General features: G+C 39.6%; 1 protein-coding gene across 1 annotated transcript in view; it reads left to right on the top strand.

Moving 5' to 3' along the window:
- The window catches only part of LOC109427755 (enolase-phosphatase E1-like), a 29,265-nt gene extending 5,737 nt beyond the window's left edge, over positions 1-23,528 (top strand). Inside the window, exons 2-4 of the mRNA XM_062845630.1 lie at positions 14,553-15,132; positions 15,217-16,037; positions 22,296-23,528. Of these exons, the coding sequence (XP_062701614.1) occupies positions 14,553-15,132; positions 15,217-16,037; positions 22,296-23,165 (2,271 nt within the window). The 3' untranslated portion in view covers positions 23,166-23,528. The remainder of the gene's footprint in view (positions 1-14,552; positions 15,133-15,216; positions 16,038-22,295) is intronic.
- The last annotated feature ends 1,869 nt before the right edge of the window (positions 23,529-25,397 follow it).

The following is a 25,397-nucleotide window of genomic DNA, read 5'->3' as shown; positions in this document are numbered from 1 at the left end:
GTTTCTGTAACAAGATATAACTGATCTAGATCGATTTTATTATATCTAGACCGGTTTGGATGGTTCTAAAAGATAATTCAAATAAAATCAATATAATGTTTCCAGAGACGAGATGCCTCTACGAAGCATCCCCAGAGCACAAGAAAATTTTTCCAACAAAGATAGGATCCTAAACAAGCAAAATAATGTAATTTATAAACAGACCCTTAGGCCACATGTATTTTTTTGGCAATCCTGACATTCTAGCAATAACATTCTTTGATTTAAAAATGATATTTGAAATAAAAATTTGTGATTCGATAGTACGTACGTTTCGATAGTACGTACACTAAACGAAGCGGTGGTGTACGTACTATCGAGGTATGCCTGTAATCCTATGTAAACAACCAATGTGTCAAATGAAAGCTTTCAATCTATATTTTGAAGGAAAAATGCAGAAATCAAGCCAATACTTGATTTTTGTATTAAAAGTGGCACTGGCCAAAATAGAAGCACTGCCGCAGTTTCGGCCATATTTTTAAGTTTGGTTTCTATTTTGGCCAATCACGTGTATTTCTTATGGGAGTGGCCAAATTAGAAGCACCCTGGCCAAAATAGATATATGGGAGCTAATTTTTTAAGGATATATTTTTTTCTTCTAGTTTTTCATCAAAACGTGTGGTTTTCACAGCTGTAATCATCATATTGTATTAGGATCTACTAGTAAAAAATAAATTTACGCCGGTTTAGATCGCAACAGGCTCAATACCGCACTATGGCCAAAACTCCGGACTGGCCAAAACTGAAGCTTCTACCCTACCACGACATTCGAGGAGTTTCTTCTAAAATTCTTTCAGCAGTTCATGTTGGCATTCCCCAAGGAGTTTCTTTTGGGGTTCCCATTTTAGAGAAATTCTTTCTTTTTAATTTCTCCAGCACTTCCTTTTGAAATTTCTTCAAGAATTCCTTTTGGGATAACATTTGAGAATTCCTCATTCTTGTAATCTTTCAGAGGTTCCTTCAGAGACCCCTTCAAGAATTCCTTCCAGAGTTCCTTCTTAGATTCCTCCAAAAGTTCTTTCTAAGAATTTTCCAGGAGTTTTTTTTTTCTAAGATTTTCCTGAAAGTATATCCATAGCTTTTTTGGGGAGTTCTTTCAAGGTTTTCTTCTCTCTTCCACCAGCAGTTCTTCGGACATCTCTTGAGAGATTTAAACCGGAATTTCTTTTGAGATTCCATCAGTACTTCTTCCTGGGTTTCCTAAAGAAGTTCCTTTCGGGATTCCTCCAGGAGTTCCTTCTTGGTTTTCTTCAGGAATATCACCTTCAGAATATCACTCAAGTATTCATTCCGAGATCTCTACAGGAAATCCCTCCGGCATTCTTTCAAACCCCTTCCAGGAGTTGTTTCTGGGATTTCTCTAGGAGCTGTCTTTCGGATTCCTTCAGGAATTCCTTCCAGAATTCTTTTGGGATTCCTCGAGGACTTACTTCTACGATTCATCTAGGATTTTTTCCCGGGACTCCTACAGGAACTTTTTTCGACATCCCTCCATTCACTCCATCCAGAATTCCTCCAGGATCTCTTAGAATTCCGCGAGGAATATCTTTACGAATTCCTCCCATAGTTCCTTCTGGAATTCCTCCAGGATTATCTTTCTTAGATTTCACCAGGAGTTATATCCAGATAATCTTCCGGAATTTCCCAAAAGTTATTTTCGGGATTCCTTCCGGGCTTCTTTTAAAAAATTCTTCCGTATTTTTTTTTTTTCAGAAATTGAACCAGTAGTTCCTTCTGAGAATCTACAAATATCCCCTTCAGAGATTCTTTCAAGAGTTTATTCAAGATTTCTCCAAAAGTTCTATCTTGAATTACTCCAGGAACTTCTCACGGAATTTCTTTTGAAATTTCTCAATGATTTCCTTTCAAGATTTCTCCAGGAGTTCCTTCAGAAATTATTCTGGAAAGTTCCCATTGGTCTATTGGTCGTGAAAAGCATTTACATTTACACAATACATAATTCTTGACGCAGGATTTCATAACAGATACAGTTATTGCGTCCGATAGCTGCATATCTTATGAAATGAAGCCGGCCTTTATTTCCATTATTTTTTATTTACATTAATGTGAATGGAGAACAATAACCCATGCAGTATCTATTTTTTTTATTTACTGGATAATAATGGGGCACGTTCGATGTAGTACTAGATTTGTAGTAATGAGCTGAATTTTAGTATGGTGAGAAGGTCAGTTCTCTGTTTCTGCTATGAAATGGTACAAAAAGCGTAGGTATTATGATTCCTTGCCTAATTTGATGCTGTTTGAGCAAAACTTTGGATAACTCTTTTGTTTATGTTGCAAGAAATTGAGAAAACAACAACACTGTTGCCTAAAGTTTTGCTCAAACAGCATCAAATTAGGCAAGGAATCATAATACCCACGCTTTTTGCACCATTTCATTGCAGAAACGGAGAATTGACCTTCTCACCATACTAAAATTCAGCTCATTACTTCAAATCTAGTACTTCACCGATCTGCAGTGGCGAATCCCTAACCTTAACTCTACCTGTTCAACGAATGAAAATTCATGATTTTTCGCAATAAACTGGCGTGTGATTTGTAGAAAATGACGAGAATAGTCGTTTCCGCCCATTTTCAATTTGATTCGGATCCTGAATTCTCCGCAAATGCAACTTTTAGGGTCGTTGAACAGGTGAAAAGTGAGGTTAAGAGACGCCACTGCCGATCTGTCCTATTCTTGATTAGTGATGTACCGAATATTCGGCCGGCCGAATATTCGGGCCGAATATCAGCCTTTTTTCGATTTTGCCGAATATTCGTTTAGCAGAATATTAAATGTATTATTCGGCCGAATATGCCGAATAGGCCGAATAATGACTAAACATAGCAACAACAGGCTGAATCAAGAATTCAATTAATTGTAAAGTGGATTTTCGGGGCATTTTATTTGAGAAAAGTTACCTTTTCTGTGATGTAAAAACGTTTCTGAAGATCATGGCTGTCAAATTGTACTTCCTTGTAAACGATCTTGCCATCCATAATGATTTCATGAAATTTTTAACAAGAAAATCGGCCGAATATCTGACCAACAAAAATTAAAAAATTCGGTATTCGGCCGAAGGCCGAATAGTTCTATTCGGTACATCACTATTCTTGATGCAAGAAAAAATTGTAATAATTTTTTAAGGCTTAGTAGAAAGCTACGTAGCATATCATAAACCCATACCCCCTATCGTCACAAAAAGCTACGTCATTTATGGACGACCCCTAATGTTTTTTTTGATTATTTTTTTCTGGCTTTGAGAGTGTTTGCTATAGATGATAGATAATGTATTCATCAGATAGTGGAAAAGTGTTGAGAACCACTGGATTGGCTCTCATGCTCTCGTCGTTCTGCGTGCTCGACGATAGCATTTCGTTATGCCTTCGGTCGATGCACAACCGCAGAGATTAGAATAGAAGAATTGTAATCGCCGTGTAGTGTAGTAACGTGTCGTCTTGTAAATGTAATTTTTATGTAAATAAAGTTATGTTTTAATGTGTTATTTCGCTACGTCTGGGAGTTTCATAGACAGTCGTGTCTCCCGGCCACCCCGAACTTCAGGTCGTAACAAAAAGATATAGGGTTTTTATGCCTACTAGAGATAGCTAAACGATCTCTAATAGGCTTTGCCCTATCAGGCTTCATTAAGACTCACAGTCAGATAAAGCATAAAATAAATAAAATAATCATGGGCTGCGTGCGATCCTTAAAAAAATAAGGATTGTTCATAGAACGGATAAGTTTGCAAGGCTTTAAAAAGAAGTTCATATCTTACCAGTCTTTGTGTGTTGTTCAGTCAGTATATTATATTTATAGATAATGAGCATAATTAATGCAGCATGAATGAATGAATGAGCATAATTAGTTCCATTCACACTTATTAATAATTAGTTAAAATACATACTAATAAAAACATGAAAAAAATATCAATAAGTTGATTCAACCAAGAGGTTCAATCTTTCCTTCAAATTCATCAAGAAACACAATTTGATGGAAATATTGCTAAATGTATTGCATACATTTTTATTGCGGAGAAGATTGATGATAACGTTGAATCTTGATATAAATACTGACCAAAGGCGAGGATTGAGGTTGGTGGTTATATCCTCAATATTTCCCCTTCGAAAGATTGATCCAACCGATCCAACCACCACTATCACCCAGTTTGACCAAACCATCAAGATCATCCAAGTCCGTCAAACTTTCCCCTCGAGCTGTTTGATTCGATCAATCCAGCAGGGCAAAGAGTCAGCAGATTGAGCGAAGACCATTCCATCAGTGAAGAAGAGATAGCAATTCATCAACGTTCAGCGCGTGGTTCACAGCGTGTCACGTTTTTGCATTGTAAACATAATAAAGACTTGTTCATTGGGAAAGTGCAAATTTCGTTACTTCGCTTGCTTATTCAATTCCATTGATGATTATGAAAACATATTTTTTTGATAATTTTGGTCATTTACTACGCCATGCTCGATTTTTTTTATTTATTGAACCCAATCTCTCGGATAAGCATGATGAATAAGTAAATAGTAGGTGGATCTATTTACTAATTCATCATGCTATTTTTCCTAATGTCTTCAGAAGGTTAATGTTTCTTAATTTCTAACACAAGGTATGAACTTCTATCGTTGAACCAAAATATTTCAGGCCAAGCATTTCAATAGGTCCTATCTGCATTTGAGAGGCTCTTGTTCACTTTCTCTTTCAATTATTGCAATACAATGGTACACTTTTCAACTATTTTGGCAGTACAAATCAAAAGACGATTGTTTTGACCATCGTTCAATGCAAGGAGACAATCATAATACAAATAAACAGCTGAGATATTAACGACAGAGAGGGAAACCAAAGAGAGCCTCTCTTCTGCAGATAGAACCTTTAGACATGTTTGGCCTGATTTCATACAAAATAGTGCATAAAAAATAAGTATAACATGTTTTAATTTTTGCTAATGTCATAGTAGATATGTAAAGCAGTATAGGTTTGGAAAACAGAGGGTAAAGCCTGGAACACATAGCGTCCGTTCCGTCGAGGTTTGCGTTTTTTTGTCAGTTTTCCCATGGGAAATGTGTCAAACTACTGTCTCGCACACGCAAACGTATGCATTGTGTGGGGCACTTAAAGCTGTTACTATATTGATTTGTTTGTTTCGCCTATTATTGAAAATGTTTGTTTTATCCGTTATTATTAAAACAGGTTCCATTAGCTTCCATAGCTAGATTGATTACTAAACATAATTAACCGTTATGTGTCCGACAAATTTTTTGCTTTTTTCTACACCGTGCTTTTTAAATGGGTGCTGGGTACCCGGGTACCCTGTCGGCCACATAAGGGTTAAATCATGTCTTGTGAGTGACTTTGAATATTTTCGGCAGTTTTTCTCTCTTCGCCATAAAAGTTTTTTTGTCGTCCAAATTGCTTAAAACTCAGTTGTATACAGATTGGTTGGCAAAGATGTGATACCAATTTTAAGTTTATCAGACTTTAGAACACCCCATGACGAAGAGAACAAAAGCTGTCTAATATTACACTAAGTTCCCCGTTCTAACATTTTATACTATGATGAACCAATGTTAAATTAAACATTATTCCTGTATAATCTAATGAAAATTTACGATGCGCAACTTGCTTTAAAATGTTTATTTGGCAACGCTTTCTTGTTTTCTTCATTCCGCCATTCCATCAATTATTTCTTTTTCAATGAATATTGATGAAATCACGGGGATCAAACCAAGTATCAATCCAATATCTATCCCTTTCCAAAGAGATCGATCTAGCCGAAGTTCTAGCAGTGAAAATCTCCCGGCAGTATGAGAGAAGTTAAGGCATAAAGAGAAAAAAACAAGTGTCCTTGCATGCTTATTGCATAAGCAGAATCTCCGTCCAAAAATTAGTCGAAATTCAAAATTTCATCATTTTTGGTGCCCAGGAACTATTTTTAAAATGCATTTGAAGTTTCTATGGGGAAATTTTTTGTTTGGAGCGAACTATCACTTTATCGACAGGTTCGGGTATGCCACTATTTACAAATGCCGAACAAAGGCGCAAACGCTGAACTGTCATTTTCATAGGAGAACTGTCAAAGGCCCCCAAAATCAGCTGATTTAAAATGTCTTCTGATTAGGCCTATAATGCGGAGGATAATGAATACGATGCATTTCTGTTAAATTTTTATTTGTTTTTTTTTTTTATAAATTTTCTATTCACATTAATTCTTCTTCTAAACTTGACCAATTTTACATATTCAAACATTTTTTGCCAAACAAATTTCAGGATTTTTTTTATTACGAAAAGGTTTTGGGCCGCCCATGGGATAGGACTCGAAAAACCTTCAGTGCCGTCTTGCTAAATACATTTATATTTTGTTAGTTACAATTAGTTACACAAAATTACTACTGTAGGGTGTTATTTGTCAGAAGGGGGTATTTCTAATCTATAGGCAATGCAAGTAAGCATGTTACCATCATAATGTGCTAATTATTAATTAACTGGTGTTAGAGCCAGCCAGCGCACCAGTATTTTTTTTAGCAAAGTTCGGTGGGACACCAACCGAGTTATTAGATTACACAAAAATAGTTGTGATCTGCTAATTACCACCAATGTATTGTTATCGTTGGGTTCATTACATTTAAATGGAAAATCTTATGAAAAATATACTCTTGCATAAATAGTTTTTTTTTTGTTCGATGATTTATTTATGAATCCAGTTTTCTTTTTTGTATGCATTTTTGTATGCATTTTTGTATACATTTCAATAGCTATTTATTTAATTTTTAAAAAATAATGTGGCAACACGGCAGTATGTATGTTCTGCAATGATGATGTTCTCGCTGCTGCATTGAAAGGATGATAGGTTGATCTGGGGAGGAAATATTGAACAAGTATTTATATCACACAATAAAACTTGTAACTTGTAAACTTGTAACATTATTTGATCCATGGAATAATCTTACCCATGGTTTGAGCAATCTTCGAGAGAATTGATGTTAAAATTTTAAAGGTTGTGGGATACCCTATTATCTGTTGCAGCATACTATATTAATTATAAACACCTTGGTTTACTATCACTTGACGTTTGCCCTGAACGTCAACACACACAAGTAGCGTGAGCCAGAGAAGTTGTTATAACAACACAAGTTGTTATAACAACTTCTCTGGCGTGAGCGTCACTCCACAGAGACTCAGCTCGGCCTCTTTCTTCTGTGGACCACCGAGCCGGCAACACGTGCGAGACGACAACGGTGGTATCGAGTAGGTATCGGCGGAGTTGGGCAATCATTTACGGAGCAATTATCAGAATCCCACAAAGGTGGGGAAATATTGTAGAGAAAATTGAAGTAAAATGCGCTTTGCAAGGGAAATATTGCTGCGTGGTTGTTCAAACTGAAGACAGGGGAAAAGTTGAATGATTGATATCAATCTATTTTTGAACAATATTATACATTCAATGTTTCCATAAAACGGCCAACTATTGATCAATATTCGCATCGTGTGACTGGCGCTATTGGGATGGATAATGGAATCCCTGGCCTGGTCATGGGGATTGTCGAAACTAAAGTGTTATTACTTCATTTGATTCATTTAGTATTACACAAAATACAAAATAAAACTGAATCATCAATATTTTTCCATAATACACGGGTCATGGCTGCCGTTCTTCATCCTCGGTCACGCTCGACATTTTCATTACCAAAACTTTACACCGAATTGCGTAAAATAATTGGAATACTCTCAGTTGTTATAATTAACATTTGCAGGGCTCTCGCACTGATTGCATTACCCATTGCCCAAAGTCACCCCCAAAATAGTTAATTTGTACTACAGCTGGAATAAATAAGCTTCATACAAAATAGCATACAAAACCAAGAAAACACTTACGATTTTGTATAGTACGCCTTACCGTAAAATCCACATAACTTTTTCTTAATTGATAATAAACTAAATGTAACTATTTTCTACACCGGATGGTCAATGCAAGTTACATTTTTGCTTCCATGAATTTGATGTTTTTACGGAAGGGGAATGTTTCTTCTTTTGTATATAGGCTGTTCTTTATCGAGACAAGCAATTTAGATTCCGGTAATGGTTCTTTCCAGAAAACCATCCTTGTCTGGATATTATATCCAGAAAAATTAATGCATTATTATGCAATATATTATCCTTCCTTAGAATACTTTTCCTTCTTTGACGTTACGTACCGTCGTTGGGGGTGAGAATGGGTCAAAAAAGGATACTCAAAGATTGTTTGTTAAATAACAAATGCAATTGAAGTCGGAATAACTTTTTATTTGGTATGTATACTCTTCTATGTGGTATTGATAGTTTAGCAAGAGAGTATTACATTATATGAATTGCTTACTAAACTACAAATGTTTGAAAATTGACCCAATCTCACCCCTTAGAGGGGGTGAGAATGGGTCAAAGTATTCTAAATCGCCTATCTATGAATATAAGTTAATTTTATTGATCATATCTAGTAAGCCTTCTTAAAAACAATATAACCATGACTAAAAAAAAATTTGTAATTTTAAAAATGATTAATCCACCTAAAAGGGCTAATACAACCGAAAAAAAAATGTTGAAATTTGATAAAATAACGTTTGTATGTTGTATCGCCATTTTTAGCCACCATAATCATCCTCATTTAAAGTTTCAACCTCCATGAGAGGAGGGGGGGATTACAATGAAGGAGAGACGCATTGAAAGATTGCATATGAAATGTTTAACCAAACCAAAATTCGACGTTCATTCACTTTCCGACATTGTACTATGTCACCGGTTTTATAGCCCCTGTATTTCCTAAATCCCACTACTGTCTGGTAGTATTAGGATATTTCCTTAAAATTTCAAAAATGAGTGGAGAAGAAGAACGTTTTTAAGTCTATTTTGTGAGCTTACGATATTGCAGTACACTAAACGTTTGATGATGATTAGAGGAGCTGTCCATGTCCATGTTTATTGTTATTAATGATTTTAGGCACTAAACGTATGAACACACTCGCTTGACACTTCTGCGACATATTTTTGAAAAAAAAAAAAGTACATTTATGAAGATACGGTAAACATGGCACCACTCTAACATCAAATGGGGACTAGATAACAAGTTGAATTTTTAGTTAAGATTATGTGCACTCGATAACTTGCTTGACCCAATCTCACCCCCATTTTTAATATTTAGACATAGGCAGAGCCGTAGCGTGCGGTTGGCCAGGTTGGCCCCCGCCAAGGGTGCCAGCAGGGGCGCCGAAAAGGCTTAAGACTAAAAGAAAACAGGATGATTGTTTTCTTGAATGTTATCATTACTGAATGTTACTATATAAGATATAAGGATTGATCATATATTTTTTTACGTACTTCCGTTTTCTCAAAACAACAGAATTCTTCAAATTATTTTGAATATTTACCCATGTTACCTGGGAATTTATCTACTATTTTATTCTGAGAAACTTTTTTTTTGATTTTTTTATGAGCAAAGAAAAATCAAGGAAATTTCTCCACATATTACTTCAAAAAATCCTCTAGACTAGAAGAAAACAGGATGATTGTTTTCTTGAATGTTATCATTACTGAATGTAACTATATAAGATATAAGGATTAGCATTAGCATTAGCATTAGCATTAAGCGAGTCGCACAAATTCGTAGGTGGTACAGTCCTAGACCGCTGTTATGAGGGTTGCCTCCTTCCCGTCTGAACCAAAGCACAAAGATTTGGGACTCATCTCTGACTCTTAGACAAGACTGACGCAATCCTCCAATGGTCGAGCACTGTCCTGGCCACGTCCTTGCGACTGCTGAGGAATGGGAAAGGATAGTTAGTTTTGGACACCTATGAAAAATGTAGACAACTCTACGATCTCTCAGGCCTAGGTGTCACGGGAATTTGGGTGTTGTTAGTGGAAGGGTAAACTCCAAAGGATACGCTTGGTTAACGCTCAGGCACACCATTGTTAGACTGCTTCGAATCAGTTGTCTGCCCAATTCATCCTGGTTTCCTGGTTGAATTCCTAGATTCTTCGGTTGATAATCTGAAATATAAAATAATATTAACATCTTACGTCAAATAAGCTACATATTAGTGATACGCTCGCCACAGTTACATATTTTTAAAATATTATTTATATCGTACGATACATTTACTTGAATCCTGCTGAATTAAAATGTTAATTAGCAGTACATTGGAACACAAATACTACAAAACACAAGGAAAAGAGCATCAAACTTTGATCTTGGAATATTTAAAAATACGGTAAATATCAAGATCAAAATTTGATTTGGTAGATCTTACACCGCAACGCACCATTCTAAGGTGATCTACCCACGTTACGGGTTTACTATATAAGATATAAGGATTGATCATATATTTTTTTACGTACTTCCGTTTTCTCAAAACAACAGAATTCTTCAAATTATTTTGAATATTTACCCATGTTACCTGGGAATTTATCTACTATTTTATTCTGAGAAACTTTTTTTTGATTTTTTTATGAGCAAAGAAAAATCAAGGAAATTTCTCCACATATTGAGCTGAGCTTGAGCTTGAGCTTGATTGACCGCCCGTGGATGCTACTCCAGTATCGCCAGACCACCTACACTCACACAAGGACCAATGAGATAACTGCCGGGGACTAGCAGGCATCTTCAGTGTGTGAGCGTTGGTGATCTTCTATTTTTAGGCGACAATGGCGCCTGCCACGTCAGGTTGCAGGTCAATGTGGGGAGGGGTAAGGAAGTGATGATTGCAATCGTTTGTATCCACATCTGGCCGAATATACCTCTGCGCCAGCACAAATTCATGCGGATGTTGGAGTGTTGGTGGGAATTGGTTGGCAGAAGGTTCACACATTGGTTTGTGGATTACCAGGGGAAGGTGATAGAATTGTGTGTGTTTTTATTATTTTGAAGATGTGCGGCACAGTTCGCTTGATTGCATAACTTGTAGGCGTTTTCTAATAGGATTGTGACACTGTGCTGTGAAAGTTTTTGGAAGGAAGGGAAACGGCTTTTTTCAACCCGTTACTGTTCTAGCGACGGCTATGAACATTGAACATGTTTATATACATGAGTTGTATATGTAGAGAGCAGAGAGAAAGTATATAGAAAGATACAAAGTAGGAGGAAAGGGACGGGCCAGGGATTGAACCCAGGACCTTCTGCATATAAATCAGAAGCGGTAGCCACTAGACCACCAAGCCCGTCATGGAAATTTCTCCACATATTCCTTCAAAAAATCCTCTAGGGGCTTGATCACAGCGTAACAAAAATTAACTTTTGGTCTGTCTCAAGAGCATACTTATGTGTCTCTGACAGATTTTGGGTCGCTGAATCCGAATCCGGGCTCAGATTGGCTCCAACACGTCACAATTTTGAGCTATACCTCAATTTATAGGGCATAATATGCGATTTGGGCTTTTATGACTGCAAGCCATTAAGTATGGAAATATTTTTTTTAAGCAATCAAAAGGTTAATTGGTCAATTAACATCTAAATTAACGACTCATGCAAAAAAATCGTTTTACCAAATCGAATATGATAGTTATAAGCGATTTATGTTAGGCACGACATTTCCCATACAAGTCACCCTTTAAAAGTTGCATGCAAGTTTTCATACTAACATAAAATGCTTAACCCTTATGTGGCCGGCAGGGTACCCGGGTACCCAGCACCCATTTAAAAAACACGGTGTAGAAAAAAGCAAAAAGTTTGCCGGCCACATAACGGTTAAGGACAGACTTGTTAGAATCCCAAAATGGCCGCCACAATGGCCGACTTCGGCACCTACTCACGATTTTGAGGGCACAAATCTCGTCGTAAACAAAACCAGCGCACCTGAGCTTCTCATTTTAAGCTTATTACAAGTTAGCAAGAACAGAATAATAAAATGCATTGTTGTTTGAAGCTTGCTTCTTGAGGACCGACCCGTCGAGAGTCCGACTGCACACTAATTGCCATACCAATAAGTGATTGGAAGGCAGTGCCCGAAGCTCTCGACAATTAAAAATAACTTCCTCTCCCGCTTTGACATACATGTGCACAACAGACAATGTGTTAGATGTTCATCTAATCCCATCCGAAGGGGGTTTGGATTGTGAAAAGAAGATAACCATGTGCGATTGTGGAATCGAGTTCAGTTCTAGGCCTGCTGGCGACGGAGATAGTCGAGTGACTCCGTAGCTTGAAGGAATAGAAGCGCCCGTCTAGCGAATTGGTAGTCGTGAGTTCGAGTCTCACCGGAGTACGTGGATTTCTTTTCATAATTTCAAATCTCAATTTGTTCATCGAGCACATGTTCTGTTGTGCACATGGATGTCAAAGCATTTTCAACAGTGTATATTTTAACGGTATTTTCGGTACCTTTTTGGTGCAGTTTTCTGGATATTGAAGTTCTTTTTCGTGAAAATGCTCCAAAAAACACAAAATCGATTTGATACACCTCTAAACCTTTATCAATTTGGCTCATTTTTAGACTGAAGCCTTGTTTTTGCATGTGAATTGATAATTTGATGTGACACGGGTAGGTCAAAAAAAGCGAACAGGTCTAATGTCCATGATTCGTCTCATGATTACTGACCATTTTCTTACAGCTCTTTTGGGAAATATTTTGAATAAATTTCAGAAGAAACATTTAGTTAAGTTATCGGAAAATATTTTTGATAAAAGAATTTAGTTGAACCAAAAGTCCATAAAAAATAAAAAAAAAATACTGTCAGATTTCCTGAAGAAATGTATGCATCATTCATTTTAGGTATATGAAATGTTATTTCTAATTTTTGGGCGACTTCCACTAAATTTCCTAAAGAAATACACGAATGAAAAACATTCGAAGAAAATAAATGAAATCTTCGTAACGTCAAAATACATCATTTTAACAAATTTTGAAAAAAAAAATAAATAACGACATTCATTTTAAAATTAACCATGTCCAGTTGTCGCGGGGCGCCAATCTGGGTGCTTGCCAAGGGCGCCATGGGACCACGCTACGGCTCTGGACATAGGGTCGAAAAAAATTGAATTTTTATATAAAAAGTTCATTGACATATAAAACTTTTTTCATTGCATCAACCAGGTAATACCTACAGCTAACTACTTATAATAAAATTTATGGTTAGGTGCTTGTGTGAAACATTGCGAAGGAGAAATTTTTTCAGAGTGATTTACTAGTAGTTTCATCATATAAGTTTAGCCACAATTTGAACAAAAAACGATTATTGCTAAACATCTTTTTCTGCATCATGACGTGTAAAAACATCTCCTCTTTAAAATAATATAAAGTTTTCAATATAAATTAGCCATAGTTGATGAGCTATTTCAAATTTTATGTTTCTCCGTTTTGACCCAATCTCACCCCCCAGACCCATTGTCACCCCCATCGACGGTATGTAGTTTATTTTTTACTGAAATCATTTTATGCCAAATGTATTTTATGTCGAGCGTCCTTTATGCCAAATGGCATTATGCCAAACGGCCTTATGCCAAACGTATCAGATCCTTTCAATAATGGAGAAAATATAAGTATGTATATTCAACTCATGATTCAACTATTTGAAAAGTTATTTAATTTTTAAGGATCGTTCAGTAATTGAAAGCCGCAGTGGTCACCGATCTGGTTTGAATTGATATGATAACTAATGTAAAGGTGAAGGCGCCCGACACGGCCTATATCAATGCATTGGAATTACGTGATGTCCTTCGGAAGCACTAATATATAAGTCAATGAATATAGTCATTGTTATCAATGTAATTCCACTATGAAATTATGAAAAATGTGGGTTTTTATGTCAATGTGTGAAAAATACCAAATCATGCGCGTCTCATAGGGAAAGCATCCACATAATACTAACAGTCCCATCAATACATCACAGTTATGTATTGAAGTGTAAAACAATCTGTGAAAGTTTCGAGATGATTAAAATCCCTAATAAACCAACACCATACACGGATCGTAACATAGACGGTGCAACAATACCGAATACTGTTCGAATTGTATCCCGAATGGGTGGTTAAGCAAGTCTTATGGCTATCGTTTATGCGGGATATATTTCAAGTTATGACGATTAATGTATTACACGAGTTGTTTTACGAGTTTTCAAACATCATGTGCCATTCGACAAGACTGACGCAATTCTCCAACGGTCGAGAGCTGTCCTGGCCACACCCTTGTGATTGCTGAGAGATGGGAAAGGATGGTTATTTGTATCATCCTACAATACATTTATCTGAATCATTCCAAAAAAAAAAACTTTTATTCATAGTAAAATGGAAGCAAACATTAAAAAAGCCCATCAAACTATAACCTTGGGAATATTCTGAACCCTACTGCTTTGTAACTTTAGGTATTAAAATGTCAGGATCAAAATTTGATTTGGTAGATCTTACGCCGCAACACACCATTCTAAGGTGATCTACCCACGTAAATGGAAGTTTTTTCATCATATATTTCTATTATAGGTATTACATTCTCTGCTCCCATTGTAATAATATTGTTTTGTATACTTTCTTGTTTAATTCCAGCTTCCTCAAGATGGGTGCCGAATTTGCATCGAGTGTCATTTCAACATTGCACGGGTTCAAGAATTCAAACGAACCATTGAAAATGCTGCCGATTTCGACGTGGACAGCTGCTTCGTGTGCAAATCCGAGAACACCGTCAACGAACCCGGTGTGGACAGGGTGGTTGATTATCTCATAAAGCAGTGCACGACGATCGACTTCGGAAAGACGGACACGATCAAGGCGTGTGTAACGTGCATGCATGTGCTGGAGACCAGCATAAAGTATGAGAAAATGGCCCGAAACTATGCCACCGCCCAACGCTTCTGCAAACAGTATTCTACATTGAAGGAATGTAACGTTGCACTGTGGAAGATCGATTTGGATGCCCTGGGCGAGATTTGCGACGACGGCGTTGGCAGTAGTGCAAAGAAGTCCAAGAGCAAAAAGAACAACAAACGTGCTCGGGGTTCCAACGGTGGGGACGAAGGCCCGGCAAAGAAATCAAAGCTAGAGGACGGGTCTGTGCTTCCGGTCATGCTGACCAAATTGACCCCAACCGGAGCGAAGAAGGCGTCTCCTCCGGGATCGAAAGGAAAAGGTGAGTTCGTACTAGACTCGTTTGAAAGTTATTGTTGAAGCCACATTTTACCACATATCTAATCGCTTTGTTTTTGTATTACAGGTTTGAAGCAAAGTGACAAAATCTTCATAAAACTTCCGCTGTTCACTAAACCGAAGAAAAAACTTCAACGGAAGAAATTTGGCCCGCCACATTCGCCAAGCCGAACTATTCCCGCTACTCCGTCCGTGGATGACCTCAACAAAATTTTCCAAGTGGAACTTCGCCCACTGAATATCCGAATAGAACACGTTGACCTGTCGCCCTATTTGAACAAAACCATCTCCCACGATGCCGCAATCCGACAGTTGCGGAAACCCAAAAAGGAGGAATTCATCGGACTGGACGAGGAGGACGTGGTTGAGCTGCAAAATACCAGCATGAACAGTTCTATTAGTAAGCGGAAAAGTATACTCATAACCGATCGAACGGAAAGTCCAAACTCGGCGAAGAAAAAAGTTCAATTTTCCGACTCTCCCAGTATCAAATACGTGGACAAGATAGACTTTACCGACGACGAGAACGGTACAAAGGACAAGTCTGACGATGACGAAGACTATGAAGTGAAAAAGAGCAAGAAGCGGGGTCCTAAGCCGCAGAATGGCGCTTTGCCTAGTACGCCAGAAAACGGAAAACCACGTCCCAAAGGAAGGCCGAAGAAAACCAGTGAGAACGGTGAAGACACTGAGAAGGAGGCAGCGGACACGGCGAATGATAGCGGAGCTAAAGGCGATAACGAGGATGACACGAAAAACAGCGAAAAAGTAGTAGCGGAGGACAGTGTTAAGAACGATGCAGATTCGAGCCAGCAGCAGGAAGAGCAGAAAGCAGAAGGCGAAGAAGGAAAAGCATTCTCTGAAGAAAAGCCTGAAGAAGAGAAAAAGGTAAAAATAGCACGTAAAATTAAAATTCATAACCCAACTATTATGAATGGAATGAACTAACAACAAAACTAGAGCACATTGGAACGGCTTTTTGAAAGGACGAATGGTCAGTTTACTACCTAAGACGCCAAGACGACTGATTTTGTGAAACAAATATCTTGACTCAACATTGTTTTACATTTTTGCAATAAATTTTGTCTTTCAGAACACCCCTCCCCCTGGATATTCAATCTTGACGCGATGGGAGGGCTTAACCCATTAGCACTTTAGTGCCAGTTTATTCACCACCGCTTGGACTTTGAGCTAGATATATCTGGTTTACGAGTTGAGCGCAAGTGAAGGAATCGGCCGTAAGTGCTAATGGGAACCAAAGGAGTATCCGTAGTGCATTTATCACAAGTTTAAGACAAGTTATAATTCAGCTTACATAGACCTAATCTTTGTATTCGTTGAATTTTCTCAAATTTAACAATAATTGTTAAATTTAACGTAACGCAAGAGTGGGTAGGGGAGGCCTCTGCGTTACACTCATCATTCATTACTTGAAATCGAAAGTACACAGGACAGGGGACGCTAGGATAAGTTGACTTATAGCCTTACAGATTAGATTCATTACAATTAGAAAATTATGGACTGATTAGGTAAAGATAAAACTGTTGATTATAGGAGTTTATATTTGTATTTCTTATTTTTATGGGTTTTGTGAATTTATAAAAGTTGACAAATAATCATTATCATTTTTATTTTTGACAAAAATCAGTTGACTGGACTTTTTTGTTTTTATATCTTAGACGGTATTATTCCACTGATCAAAAAAAGCAGGAATTTAGTTAGCACTTAGGAAGGTTGACAATGTAAAGGGTTATGATGGATATAATATTACTTTGGACTGAGATGATCACAGATATGCAGAAGACGACTAGCGAAATTAGGAACACAATTTGATACATTATTGACTATATTTTGACAAATAGGGTTTGACAAATTTCTTTACAATATCGAATGGAAGCTCAAAAAGTGTTATCTAACACTAATATGAGAGTTATTTGGGGATGATGCTGGTACTGTCAATGACTAACATCGGTTATTGACACTATTGGTAATCAGCTTGAAATAATTTTCAGAATGTATTATAAAATAATTGAGGATATTATCTGAATATTGTTTGGGGAAGCTGTCAGAAAAACTAGTTGCCCATATCGGCTAAAAACGCTAGCTCTGGTAGCTGTCTTCGAATAATTTTCAGAAATATCAAATGTTTAAAAATTAGCTACGACACATTTTTTTTTCTTTTTGCTCTTTGTATATTTCTTAAGACTAGTACTCTGAAGGCGTTAACATAGACATAGACACCCTTTTTTCTTTTTTTATCTCTGAATGTTGTCCAGTGGCCTCGGAGATTTTTGATTATTGAAATATTGTTCAATTATCAAATCATCTTTGGAGCTTCCATTCGATTAAAACACTAGTGTGATGGGAAAAGTTAAAAACAGTATTTTTAAAAAACTACTACGACCCAATGCTAATTACTACACACTTTGCTCAAGTTGACGACATCGTCTAGTCCATCGTGAGTATTGGTCCTAGTAGGGGGAAAGTTGGGAAAGGGTCCAGGCTTTGCTATCAGCTGTCCTGCAGCTCCACCTGGTCACTCTTCAAAAAAAAAAAAAAAAAAAAAAAATTTGTCTTTCAGAACATACAATTTATCGCTAAGTTTCCAGATCCCAATAAGAGCGCTTGAGTAAAGATACCAGTCTAAGAAGAAATGTCACGTTTCTTTGTCGAAAGTTTTTCCGCAGCGTCACACAGCGTTCTATACCTACTTGCAATCTGCGAACTGCTCAAGTAATTTTTGGACTTGTCCAATACTTGCATTATACTTAAGGAAAGACAGTTAGCTATTTAACATTATTGATACCACAAAGTTCGGAATTACCATCACCAAGTTATACACACAATCGTATCTCCATCTATCGTTACCCTACTTCCCAGACGAACCCTAAGCACGGCTCAATTGAGTCCGTCTTTTCGCATTAGCTTTTCTAGAGCGATGTTGAAATCCATCACCTTGTCACAGTTCCTGTTTTCTTCTCAGAACAATGGGGGGAATAATCTGCGCAACAGATACAAAAACGTCCTAGGTCCAGGTAGTGTGGGGTTGGGGACCGTCTTCAACAGACATAGTAGAAAACAGGACTACTCCCGACCCACTAAACACATTCCCATTGCCGCCAAACCCTACGTCTTTCCGGAACCACCAAAAGGCAATGCTTCAGAGAGTTGCTAGTGCACATCGCACCCTGCGTGGCCATGCGGAAATCGATGACTCGATTTGGAGAGTCCACCAAGGTTGCATGCTCGCGCTTAGTCAGCTTTCTGAGTTGTCCTTACCACTTTCATTGTCCTCGGAAGGCAGGTAGGGTCAACCATCACGCCCGTGCCCATCTGTTCTGCAAGCATCAAGCAAGAACTGATACTTGCATGCAGAGTAATTTGAAGTTTCCACAAGTAAGGCCTTGTCAGTAACGCTATCAGGGTGTTCTTCCAACGGCCACTTGATCGCTATGAATCCTCTGAACAAGTTAGTCCGGAGTTGTGTTCTCTCCGCATGTGGCAGGCATGCGGTCACGCATTATGCGAAAACGCGGGTGTACAAACAAATCGTGTCTCGCCGTTTCCTCTAAACCAGAACAAACCGGACATTCGGGAGAACCCCCAAGACCGAAGCGGTGTAGATACTTGGAATCAACATGTGGGCCCACCTTCCTTAGCTGGAACTGTCCCACGCGCGCTGCCATTGACTATGGAGGCCAACCTAGCAGTCCTGCGTATTCCTCTTTGCCGCGCATTGCGAAGCACTACTGTGAAAGCTCTCTTGCAGGCATAACCAATGTGGCTACCGAAGGTGAGCTTATCGTCGATCATCACCCCAAGTGTTTGACGGAGCGCTTCGAAGTGATAGTGCTATCTCCTACACTGATCATCACTTGTTGCTCAGACTTTCGGTTGTCCACAACCACTACCTCAGTTTTGTAGTGGGCCAATTCCAGTTTCCTGGATATCCTTCACAACTGTGAACGAGTGGGCAGCAGTCAATTCCGCTTCTTCGATCGATTCACGTAGACCTCCAGCGTAATGTCGACAACGAAGCCGACTATTGCTACTCCCATCTCAACACCTTATCGCACACGACGTGTCATAACACCAATCCCAAAATGGAACCTTGCGGGACTCCTGAGGTTATGTGAAAGCACTTCCGACCCACATCTGTGTCGTAAACTAGTATATGATTCTAGAAGTAACCTCCGAGAATCTTGGACAGGTACCCGGGTATCCCCAAACGCAGGAGCGCATTGGCAGTAGCCGCCCAACTGGCGCTATCGACCGTGTTCCTTACATCCATATTCCAGACTGGGCTAGAAACACCAGAGTCACTGCTGCATAATAACCAATCCCCCTCCTCTTACGCTGGAGCGCTATCTCGACTGTCTTTGTAACCGACAGGATAGCGTCTACGGTCGACCTCCCCTTCCGGAAGCCGAACTGGATGCACGAGAGACCATTTTCACCGTCGGTGTGCCTAACATTCTGTTGATGATGATCTTTTCGAGCACGTTCGCCGTCGTGTCGGTCAAGCATATTAGTTTATATGTCGACGGTTCTCCGGGTAGTTTTTCTGCTTTTTGCAATAGAACCAGGCGCTGTCGCTTCCAAACTCCCTCGTTCAGGCATTTCTGCCTAGCAGACATGAACATCCCGGGAGCCTCTGCAATAGCTACATTTAAGGCCAAACTCGGAACTCTCTCCGGACCTGGGGTCTTTCTTACGCTAAGGGATTTCGCAATATCCGCAAGTTCCTCATCGATGACCCTACGCTCATCAACAGCCCCAGTCCCCAGCGGCTCTACAAAAGGAGGCCACGGACTAGGATCATGACGCGGAAAGAGCCCCTCGATGATCCCCTTCAACATCTCTGGAGACTGCTTTATAGGAGCCATTACACCTCTTGTCTTGGCCATAAGGATCCTGTAGGCATCACCTGACGAATTCACATTGGCACTCTTGACAAACAAAGACCCTCAAAGCATCCACCGTTCATTTCGCTCTTCATCAATACGTGCTCACAGAATCTGCCTCCTGGCCCGTAAGAAGGCGCGGCGCAGGTTCGCCATCGCTTGAGTCCACCAGTCTGCCGATGGCTTTCCATTCCTAGGGTATACTTGCCTAGGCATGGTCGCATGGCATGCACGCGAGAGGACCGCTCACGGCGGCGCGCAACTCTGCTCAAGCAACACACATGTTATATAACTGTTACGGCAACGCAGGTTTTGGTTGTATTAAAGTTAATTTGATGTAATTCTAACATGATGTTAGAATAACGTTGAATTAACTACTACACAACCAAAACATGCGCTGTTGTTACTCTTATATAACATGTGTGTTGCTTGCGTGATACCTTGTCGTGGAAGTTTGTCTTCCACCTACGAGGGCTTGGCCTTGACATTGCCGCTCCTTCCTCTAGCCACTGCCTGCTGTTGTAGACGATACTGTGGCAAACCGCCAGGTGATCGCTGTGAATGTAGGCATCGACTTCCCTCCAGTTAGAAATCGATGGTCGACTTCGCTCCGTTTCGGCCAAAGGTACTTTTGGAACCGACATTAGCCAAATCGACACCTCAACTGCCTCTAGTAAAATCTGACCCCGCTGGTTCGTGAAACAGCCTTCCCATTGCACGGCAGTACATTAAATTCATTCGCTATTACCACCGGCCTTCGTCCTATCAGTACGGGCGTTTTGCCAAACGAGCATCTGCGCGAACCGACAACCGGCCGATATACCAACGCTGGTCTGCAATGATGGCCATATCCGTCCTCCACTCCGCAGCTGCCAGACACAGCAGTTGCTGAGCTGCGTCATAGTGGTTCAGGTTCAGCTGCGTTACATACACCTGGACTTTTCAGCTGTGGCTCTTCTGAAGGCCGGGCACCTTGGGCCTACCGTTGGGTGCTTGCTGTTCGCCGACTTCCGAAATCAAACAGCCCTCACCTTGACGGCCTCGTCAAGCTTGACGACATCTTCCTAGGAGGACATCTTCCGACAGACTTTTGCAGGCGGCGTCCTCGGGCTCCTTGCCGCGCTTGAACTCGAAGATCATTTCGCTTGTACGAGAGCGTCTAATACTGCGCACGTCATATCCCAGATCCACGAGCTTAGCGTCGCTTTTCATCGCCTGTAAGATTTCCTAGTACTCTTGAGACTCGTAGTTTTGATGACGAGCGCGTCACCGCTCCAACGTCAAATTTTCTGTGAGAGTAAGCAGGCCAGCAAAAATTCGTGCAGTGGACCATAGGCTCCGATAGTTCTATCCTCAAAATTGTATATATAGTGACCACAGACAAACAGACGTCCCACTCTACTCACTTCCCATCGTTTCTCTTTTTATTGGATTATTCAAACATTCTGTAGTTCGCAAATCGCTCGCTCATGGCGCTCGCATCGTTTTTATTCCTGTTTGACGTTTGCTCACTACCAGAGATGACAGATATACAATTTTTTCTGTATTATACAGATTGTTTACCTTCTATACAGACAAGATACAGAGTACAGTAGTGACAGTGAAGTAATTTTCAATAAATTCAATGGAAACTTTGCTGCTTAAACTTTAAAATTTTTATGAATATTTCTATACATTTTCACACATGTTTTAGAAAAATAAAAACCAGTAATAATTTGAAAAGTAGCACATTTTCGTTAGTTTCTATTGAAATCTAGGACTCTCGGTGTCTGGCATCTCTGCTCACTACCGCCATCTACTCAGTTGGTTTGCGAACCATAGCGTAATTAGACCTGGGCGATTATGTTTTCGTGACGATGATTTTTATCACATTTTGTTCCAAGTGATGCGTCTGTTTGCCTGTGTAGTGACTGTAGTAGTGAGCCGCTCCTAATCTATCGAACAACGTGCCTCTGGAGCCAACCTTCTGGTAGTACTGGGATGTTCTTGAGCAAGACTAAGTACTTTTGGGTTGACGCCGATTGAAAATTAGTCGAACCATAATTTCAACCTTTCAACCGTCTTCGGTTTTTGTCATTCGCAAGTCAAACGAACAACTGACCGGAATTTGTGTAAATCATATAGACGGTCGCTGCAGTCATATAACACTTTCAAGTTCCGAAATTCTTTCCCTTTTTTCTCCCTGCCTCACTAGTGCGTACAGGCCAACCGAATTTGTTTTAATCAACATCAATTGTTTCAGAGTGACGAGCATGAAAACCCCGATACTACTAGTGAACCTCAACCCGAAACTCCAGCAGAAGACGAACCTGCCGCCACTGAAGCGGTTAAAACACCTCCTGCTGAAGTCCCTGCGGCGGTAGCTGCAATGGAGACCGAGGATGCAGATTCTTCAGAATCAATGAAGGTAGATCAGACTGATCAGGCACCGGTAGACGCCGAAATGAAAGCCGTTGATTCGCCGGAAGACGTAGAGATGACGGAATCAAAATCCCCTCCGACTGAAGACGTTGAAATGAAGGAGGCCGAGAGTACGAGTCCTGAACCGGCAGAAACTGAGAAAGAACCCAGCTTAAGCAATGAAGCTCCTCAAGAACCCACGGAAAAGATAGATCAGCAGGCTGATAAACCTGATGAATGTAACAGCACAAAAGAAGAAGAACCTGCAGCCGATTTTGAAACGTCTGACAAAGAGGAAGAGGAAATGGAGAAGTTCAAACAAACTCTTACCAACATTTTAGGAGAGGAAATTTCCGACTCCGATCAAGGTTTAAGCCAAGATGGCCAGGAGAATGAGACTACGAAGCCAGCCGAGGAAAAACAACACGAGGAACCCGAACCAGCAGCATCAAGTGAGCCAGCCGAGAAAGAAGAACAAAAAGCGGAATCACAAGAAAACACCGATCCTCAACCACCAGCACCCGCAAACGATTCGAACAAACAACCAGCAGGTAACGAATCTCCCGAAAAGAAGAATCAGTCGTTCACTTCACTGGACGACGTGGACGATATTTCCGATGATGATGACATCCTTGATCAACTGGACGATGATGCCGACGTTGGCCGGAAGCGGTCGCCAGATCTGCCTCCTCTAGGCGAGGATAGTCTTTAGGGACATTTGTGTAGGCCATAAGGACATCGAGATTTATGTTTATTATTTTTTTTTTCTTTTTTGAGTTTAATGTTTTATCCTATGACCGCCGGGGGAATGAAATCCGACGGCGATATTATGCGCTTTTGGCGACACGACAAATTTGTACACAATTATGAAAAAATGGTTGAATTTAGATTCTGGAAAAAAAGCAAACCGCGAATTAGTCCACGGAAAATTTTACACTTTAAATTAATTCAACTGCGAAATATAGTGCGGACACAAACTTTAGATGTAAAGTGTAAATGTTCTAGATACATCAGATGACTTGTAGAGGAACAGATGGCATTACAAATACAAAAATACTGAATTAAGTTTCCACAAGTTTCAGTTGTTTTACTTAATTATCCGAAAAGGCATTCTACTGGGTATTTTAAGATCCCTTTTTGACGGTTGAATTTAGATTCTGGAAAAAAAGCAAACCGCGAATTAGTCCACGGAAAATTTTACACTTTAAATTAATTCAACTGCGAAATATAGTGCGGACACAAACTTTAGATGTAAAGTGTAAATGTTCTAGATACATCAGATGACTTGTAGAGGAACAGATGGCATTACAAATACAAAAATACTGAATTAAGTTTCCACAAGTTTCAGTTGTTTTACTTAATTATCCGAAAAGGCATTCTACTGGGTATTTTAAGATCCCTTTTTGACGGTGCGACGACGACACCAGTTGAGAAAAGTTGGCAGAAATTCATAAGCAACAGAGGGCGGAATTAAAAGGTACGAAACTGATTACACTCATTCGAAGAGGGTATTCTGCTTAGAGGGTTCGAAAAGTCGGTACAAGAATTTCAAGCTTACTTTGGATACCATAGAACTTTATGATCGAACGAAGTTCATCGTCACACGAAGTTAAATATTAAAAAACGCTGAATATAGGATAAAAGTACTAGACTTCACCACTGCTCTAGTCTTCGCCCCCTCCATACAAATTCATTTTTTTTTGTATGAAGTGCCGAAGATTAGAGTAGAATTTTAGGGGGGCGAAGTCTAGCGTTTTACCCTATCAGTACCTAATGAATCCTCTATAAGCAGGTAGCACTCACTATGCGTGAAAAAGAAACACACACCCTTGGAGTTTTCGAACGGAAGGTGTTATGTACTATCTACGGCGTGATGTAGATGGAAGACGGGGCGTAGAGAAAGTGTAAACCACGATTTGCTGCTAAGAGAACCAACCATCGTCCACACCGCCTAAATCGACAGGCTGCAGTGGTACAAGACGTCGTGGTGCGTAGCGAGAGACGCCTTCTACCTACGTACAGCAGAGGACACTCAAGTCTCAATCTGAGAAATAAGGTAAGTAAGCCATTCTTGTTCAAAACCTTCTGCCGATATTGTAGTTTGTATAGGTTTGTATGTACATTTCTGGATGATGATAAAAGCCTACCTAGCAAATTTGGCCTACATATAACTACATACGGTCACTTGGAGGGGCTGTCCATTTGATACGTGGGCATTAACCTCAGTCAATCTCTGTAAATAAAAAGTAAATCGGGTTAAGTACGGTTCCTTTGAATTCCACTAAGAATTTGCATCCTTTGACAGATACGTATTTCGACCTCAACTGTAAGGTCGTCTTCAGTGTCTTGTACTTGACTTCGAGTCGAGTCAAGTACAAGACACTGAAGACGACCTTACAGTTGAGGTCGAAATACGTATCTGTCAAAGGATGCAAATTCTTAGTGGAATTCAAAGGACCCGTACTTAACCCGATTTACTTTTTATTTACAGATATTCCCCTAACAAGCCCAGGTTAATCATCATCACCTCAGTCAATCGCCCAATAGAAGTGAAGAGTCGTATTGCAGCTTCGGGTTTTTTTTTATGGATTGCGTAACCATGCTTAGGTGCCGTAACTTGCAAACACCAACGTAATTCGCTCTAGGTATATAAGACGCTGATTTTTTTGGTTGCCTTCTACGGTCACGAAGCGTGGGCTTTAAAGGAGATAGACCGAAAAAAATTCGAGTTATTGAGCGCAAAGTGCTGCGGACAATTCTCGGTGGGAAACAAGAATATGGAGTGTGGCGCAGACGCATGAGTCACGAGTTGTATCAAGTGTACAGAGATGTGAATATTGTGAAACATATAAAATACGGCACACTTCTGTTGGCTGGGCACGTAGCGAATGTCGGAAGAAAGAATAGCGCAACAATATTCAGCAGGGAACTACGTAGAGGTCGG

The sequence above is a fragment of the Aedes albopictus genome, chromosome 1, assembly GCF_035046485.1.
Source record: "Aedes albopictus strain Foshan chromosome 1, AalbF5, whole genome shotgun sequence".
NCBI lineage: Eukaryota > Metazoa > Arthropoda > Insecta > Diptera > Culicidae > Aedes > Aedes albopictus.
This window is presented reverse-complemented; position numbering and strand designations above follow the sequence as displayed.